The sequence below is a fragment of the Nannospalax galili genome, unplaced genomic scaffold (genome assembly GCF_000622305.1).
Source record: "Nannospalax galili isolate Female #2095 unplaced genomic scaffold, S.galili_v1.0 scaffold806, whole genome shotgun sequence".
Taxonomy (NCBI): Eukaryota; Metazoa; Chordata; class Mammalia; order Rodentia; family Spalacidae; genus Nannospalax; species Nannospalax galili.
In genome coordinates this window covers 2,526,266-2,532,968 of record NW_008355419.1, presented here as the reverse complement: position 1 = coordinate 2,532,968, position 6,703 = coordinate 2,526,266, and the positions used below count along the sequence as shown (strand labels likewise).

Below are 6,703 nucleotides of genomic sequence, written 5' to 3'. Positions count from 1 at the left end.
GGTGGGGTGGGGGTGGGGTGGGGCCCACCCTGGTTCCATCTCTGGACGCTTTCCCCTGGCTCCACTCCACCAGAGGAGGAGTGTCATGGTCACATTCTGGACTGTCACCCTGCTCTGTCACTAGTCAGCTGTCAAGTGCTATGCCTGCTCACTGGTATCTCCTGGTGATGGCTTTTGGAATCTTTCTGAACTCTGGGTGTAAGCCTGGGCGTCAGTAACTGCCCTCCCTGTCCTCCTGTCCTTAGTGAAGATTACCTCTGGACAACCAGGTTCTATTTACCTGGACTCCCAAGGCTCCAGATCTGACCTTCAGCCTCAGGTAGCATCCCTTCTGTCTGAGACACTTCTGCCCTGACCAGAATCAGCCATCTTGCAAAGGGTCCTGGTTCCTCTCAGTGGGCATCACATGCTCAACACAGGGAAGGCCACTGCCAGGCAGGCCTTCAGAGGACGGAGCCAGGGCACTGATGTGCTGCATCCCCGCTGCCATGTCCTGCCCACATCCAGCCAGGGCCTTCCTCACTTTCCCTGTGTGTCCTTTCCCCCAATCTCTACAGGCCCCAGAGCTGGGGAATGAGCTATCACAGAGTACCAGTGCTCCCTACAACAGCCTCCTAGGGCAGCCTCAGCACAGACACACCAGCCCAGCAGTGGGGCAACACCCAGTCGGTGTTTGCAGTTCTTCCTGCCTGAGCCTGCTTGTCTGTGGGAGCCAGTGTTCTGCTCTGGAGCCGCAGGGCATAGCTCCAGCCGGTTCAGATGCCCACTGTTGATGCACTTAGGTTCGTTTAATTTTACAGTCCAGTGTTGGGGGACTTTTCAAAGTAAGTTCTACAGACATGTGTACCCCATGTCTGTAAGATGAGGCACATTCATTGTAAGAACTGCAGCTGGGGTGTCAGGGTGCTGCCACCCAGCCTCCTTCCCCCGGTCTGAGAGGACACACTCAGCACTCAGCACTCTGAGAGGACGCACTCAGCACTCAGCACTCTGAGAGGATGCACTCAGCACTCTGAGAGGACGCACTCACCGCACTCAGCACTCAGCACTCAGCACTCTGAGAGGACGCACTCAGCACTCAGCACTCTGAGAGGACGCACTCAGCACTCAGCACTCTGAGAGGACGCACTCAGCACTCAGCACTCTGAGAGGACGCACTCACCGCACTCAGCACTCAGCACTCTGAGAGGACGCACTCAGCACTCAGCACTCTGAGAGGACGCACTCAGTACTCAGCACTCTGAGAGGACGCACTCAGCACTCTGAGAGGACGCACTCAGCACTCAGCACTCTGAGAGGACGCACTCACCGCACTCTTGTTCACCTGCTGATGTGCAGAATTTAGGAGCCGTTGTGTTTTCATTCTGATTTGCTTCTTTTCCTAATATGTTCCTAACTGCCTATAGTCCTCTTTTTGGAGTGGGTACTGCTGGTCTCACCCTGAGAAGTACTGAACCAGCCAGTACCCTTCTCCTCTCCGAGCCCAGCAGCTGTGATGAACCAGTACCTTCTCTGTGTCAGCAGCTGCATGCTCTCATCTGCCTTCCCTGGGTGCTAGTTGTCTATGCCGCACACGCACCCTCTCCACTTGTGAGTCAGTGACAAGTTCCCACGTTCGCCATCCCGTGGGTTTCCTAATGCAGAGCCTGGGCAGCCGGGCCACTGCTGGCTTCACGTTCAGGGCCTCCTAGCTTCCGTGGCTCTGTCAGCCAACCTGTGTGCTTGCCTGCAGCTCGGGGGAAGGACCTGCTGCCCGGTGCAGCTCAGCAGCTGGCAGATATGCTGGTCACAGGACCCATGTTCCAGCCATCAGAGTGGAATGTGGGATACAGACTCGGCAGACTACAGGACTGTCAGGGAGCTAAGGGCAGGGAGCAGTGTTCCCGAGCCCTTACTAGTGTGCTGCCTCCTCGTCATGGTGAACACGAGTCACCCTGATCTCCCTCACCCAGCCCTGGGTGACAGTCTGCTGCTCCTCTTCCTTGCAGGCATGGAAGGCCCATCTGATGGGTCCCAGTGGCTGCACCATGAACCTGCGCAAGACACACATTCTGTACAAGGTCGCAGCACCGCAGCAAGGTAAGGCCTAAGGCATGTTTGGGGCACCTGTGCTCTGTTCCAGCTTAGGCATAATGCATCCTGAGTTTCATGCCCTTAGTGCAGCTGATCTGGTAACCTCTGTTTCCAGGTGCAGCAGGCTATTGCTGCTGCTCCTGACGGCCTCCTGGCCAGCCACTGGGGGCTGTTAAGAGTGACCACAGCCGCTGGTTCTTTCCATGTGACCCACCCTGCACCCAAGGGATAGCCACTGCCTACTGCCTGACTTACAGCCACCCACCATCTGAGGTATTGTTTCAGAGTAGGACCCTTCCAGAAAATGTATCTTTTGTTAGGAGATCCCTCTAGGCCAGAAGACATTTGGATGCAACTTAATTTTAAGTTGTGATAAAACAACCCTGGTCATATAGTTCAGGGTTAGTGTCTGCCTAACATGTGCAAGGCCCTCCGTTCCATTCCCAGTTCAGAAAAGAACAGTGACTTGAGTGGCTGCTCCAGTTGTACCAGGTGTTGCAGCTAGGGCTCATGTGGCAGGATGTCATCCTCGCCTAGCCTCTCAGAAGTGAGGGGTGAGACCTGCGGCTCCTCAGCAGGTTTATCTTGACCACGCTGCTACTGCTTTCCTGGGGCTTGGTTGCTGAACTGACGGCCTTCTATGCCCGTGTCAGGCTCCCTCACAGCCTTTGTCCTTTCCTCTCCTGGTACCTTGTGGACGTCTCCATCTGCACAGCACAGCTCACATTGTCCACTTGAGGACTGAGTGACCACTGCCCTCTGTGCTGACCCCACCAGGCTGGGACTCAGCCACTACCCCAGGCCCCTCATCTCTGCTGCCCAGTTCTGTTCTTCCTGCTGTTCACTGTCACTGTGGGGTCTGCATCCTGCCTGTGGGCAGGAGTTCCTGTGTAATGCAGTTCCCATGTCTTATGTTTCTGTTTCCACTGCAGGTAAAGGGCCGCCAGCAAGCAAATCAGGTAGCTCAGGACCCAAAACAGGAAGCAAGATCCCCACCCCAAAGGGGGGCCTGAGTAAGAGTTCCAGCAGGACACACACGAGACGGTGACAGACAGACGCGTTCCTCCTCCATCCCCCCCATTCCCACCCATGTAGACACAGTGATGCAGTGCTCTGTCCTGCTGTGCCTCAGCTCGTGGCCTCGTGTCATGCTGTCCGCTATCAAGTGAACAGGGTGTGTGGGTCTGACCCAGAGCTAGCACCACAGCCCCGGCTTCCTCAGAGCACAGGCACAACAGTCAGTGTCCTCACCACAGAAAATTCACCCTGACGCATTTCTGTCCATTGCACATGGGAGACTGCACAGAGCTCGGCGTGGCTGTGGTGGCTGGAGGACAACGCTGAGCCTGCTGTGCCTTCTCTCCCATGAGCCTGTCTGCCAGGCCAGACCACCATGCTCTGTACTTATTAGCAAAAGAATAAAGGAAAGCAGAACTAAAGACCTGAGAGCCAGCCATGCTGAGAACCAGCACAGTCCTTGCTCGGTACTCCTTGAGCACACCTGTCCGTGACCCACAGGTGGGGCTACCTGGATGCCTTCCCTCAGTTTTGAAGGGGTTCTGGATGACTCCCTGCTTACACTGCTCACTGGATGCAGCCCACCTACAAGTCTTGGTTTTGTTTCTGGCACAAACAAGCATCTTCCACCTCCATCTAACCCACACAGACAAGTCCCACAGGCCCCGGGGACCCCGGGCCTCTTGTGTCAGGCCTGTCCTGTCCTGTGTGCAGCAGGGTCCACTTTCCTAAGCCATTTATAGCACGTCAGAACAGTGTGTCAAGTGGTGGCACAGGCCTCAGGAGACCGCTGACCACACACTTGTCCAGGCAGGAGGCCGTACCTCCCTCCCAGGAGCTCCAGTTAGACATGTCCACACAGCTGTGGGAAGGACATCCATATGAAAGCCCCCCTGGAAACACAGCATGTCCTCCTCCCTCCTGTCACTCCTGACTCCACCCTGGGCTGAAGGATGAGGTCTCCGGGACCTGCACTGTGCTCACTTGCTGAGGCTACACAGGAAAGGCTTTTCTTATACCACTCTGCAAGGTTTGGGATTGAGGAGATGAGTTTGAAATTAGGGCATAATTATTTTTAATTCCCAGCCCTAGGAAACAGAATCTATAAAATCTAATTGGTACTTGAGCAGGAAACACCCTGGATTACTGTAAATTCACCTGTTTTTTGCACATACCTCCTGGTGTGCTGGGCTCAGACCTAGTGAGGGAATACTCCATCTGAAACCTTGAGTGTGGGGAGAGAATATGAAACTTTAGCAAGCAAAGCTCAGGTACCAAAGGGTGACGGGACAGCCCTTCACACCTTAAAAAATGCTGGCCAGGCCATCCACAAACTTTAACCTTTAAGGTACAGACGAAGGAACTCTTCAAAACAGTAACGAAAAGCTAACCAAGAACATTTTGATCAAAACTTTCACACTGATGATTTCTCTCTGTTGTAACCTGAAGATCTTTGTGAAAACCCCTCATTGTACCCTGGGATGGTGGCTCACTCCTGGGCTCCCAGCACTTGGGAGGCTGAGGCAGGAGGCTCACCAAGTGTTCAAGGTCAGCCTGGGCTACAGAGGGAGCCTGTGGCTAAAAAAAACACGTAAAAAGAATCCTTCATTTTTAGTTCCCATCTTTTGCCTGTTACAGAATCATGAGCATCTGCTGAGATGACGGTGATTGGCAGCCGGTGAATGCCACACCTCTGTGCTTGATTCAGGGACCAAGAAAAAAGGACGGAACCTTTCACAGGCGCTAAGAGCCCGTGCCACTCAGAAGTAAATAACTAAACTTGGAACACTATAGCAACCTTCACTTACAAATATGTTTGTGGATATTTAATATTTATTTATATTATTTTCATAAAAGATTCTATTAAATCTAATTTAAAACAATTGTATCAAATTTGACACTAGAATACAAATGTAAGTACCTTTAATGAAAATTTGCAACTTTTTAATGTTTTAACATAGTTTTGTATTTGTCTTTATTTCAGGTACCGAATTATAAAGTATATTTTTATTGTTGTTAGGGCTTACATGCTAATTTGCCCTGAGTATATTAATCCAATAAAAGGATTACTTGGCATCTTGTCACTCAATTTCAAGGTCTTATATAATACATACATACATAAACATACGTATTTTTTTTAGATAGGGTTTCACTGTGCAGCCCTGGCTGGCCTGGAACCCTCTCTGTAGACCATACTGGCCTCACACTTTCAGAGACCCACCTGCTTCTGCCTCCTGAGTGTGGGATTAAAGGTGTGTGAACAAATGAAGGGTTCAGTGGGTAGACTGCTAGCCTACAATAAGGGAAGTCCAGGGTTGATCCCCAGTATCTCAGAAAACGGGCCGTGGTGCTATGTACCTGCACTCCCAGCATTTGAGAAGTGCAGGCAGCAGGATCAGAAGTTGAAGATCATCTTTTGGCTACACACATAACAAATTTGAGACCAGCCTGGGCTACATGAAAGCCTACCTCGAAAGAAAAAAAGAAAGAAAAAACAAATTGTAAATTACTCAGAAGTTGGTAGCTCAGCCCTAACGGTTGCTGAGGACAAAGGCTTGGGGGAGCTGGGTCTCTAAAACGCATCAAGATGAGTTTACTACCAAGTGTGCCACGTGCAGAATAGACTTCACCATGTCAGATGAATTCAGTGTCTTGGGATTTCTCTAACTACCTGACTTTTCAGTCACTGCATTCCTAAAACACATTGTCAAAATGAGTTTTTACGCTAGAAGCTAAAAGGTGTTAAGCTACATGCAGTAAGAATTCATCCAGTGAGATGAATTCACAACACTGTGGCTACTGTAGCTGCCTGGGGAGCCTCACACCTTACAGTCCCATGTTCCTGCTGCCCCCAAGGCCATTTGCCTTCTTTGCAGATGAGAAACGGGTCTAAGCTTCCATCTACTGATTGATTCATAAGTGTTTCATTTTGAAGTCCTAGAATGCATGCAAATACAGATTAACTTAAGGCATCACTTTTTGGGGTACAATTTTTATTTTAGATGGTCTTATTGTAGCCCAAGCTGACCTCAAACTCACCATGTACCCAAGGATGATCTCGAAATTCTGATCCTCCTGCCTCTATCTCACAAGTGCTAGCATTATAGACCTGGGCCACCATACCCACAGGGCATCATATGTAAATAGCAACTACTCTCAAATGTGCATGTTGGAGTGTAGCAGAGTCCCAGATGTCAGGCAGCACCTGAGAGACCTTTCCCAAGCCTGTTTGGAATAAGGTTTCTGGACCCTCTCCCAGGACCCAGAAGAGCTCCATCGCAGTCAGGCTGCAGTCAAAGGGCTGTGGGCTTCTGCAAAGGTGGAAATCTCCCAGGCCACCGTGGAGATCCAGGACCCAGCCTGACCTGCCAGTGAGGGAAAAGAGGCCACCTCGGGGAGTTCTTGGTGTCCTCTGGTGCTTCCTGACCTCAGGCGGGGTTTAATCCAAGAGCAGAGACCTGGAGGCTGCTCACAGGACTGCCAGAGCACGTGATCTGGAGCAGAACCAAAGCCACACTGCGACACCTTGTTGGTCACAGTTCATCCTGACAGAGCGTGGAGGGGCTCTGCAACACTTCACTATCTGCTAGTCCAGACTGAGACGTCTCTAGAT

At 51.4% G+C, this 6,703-nt stretch overlaps 1 protein-coding gene across 2 annotated transcripts in view; it reads left to right on the top strand.

The window, feature by feature from the left end:
- Positions 1 to 5,558, top strand: part of Cep104 (centrosomal protein 104) — a 50,921-nt gene extending 45,363 nt beyond the window's left edge. For both annotated transcript variants that reach the window (XM_008852677.3, XM_017803054.2), the window contains exons 21-22: positions 1,989 to 2,079; positions 3,006 to 5,558. In XM_008852677.3, coding sequence (XP_008850899.1) covers positions 1,989 to 2,079; positions 3,006 to 3,121 — 207 coding nt within the window. In that variant the 3' untranslated portion in view covers positions 3,122 to 5,558. The remainder of the gene's footprint in view (positions 1 to 1,988; positions 2,080 to 3,005) is intronic.
- The last annotated feature ends 1,145 nt before the right edge of the window (positions 5,559 to 6,703 follow it).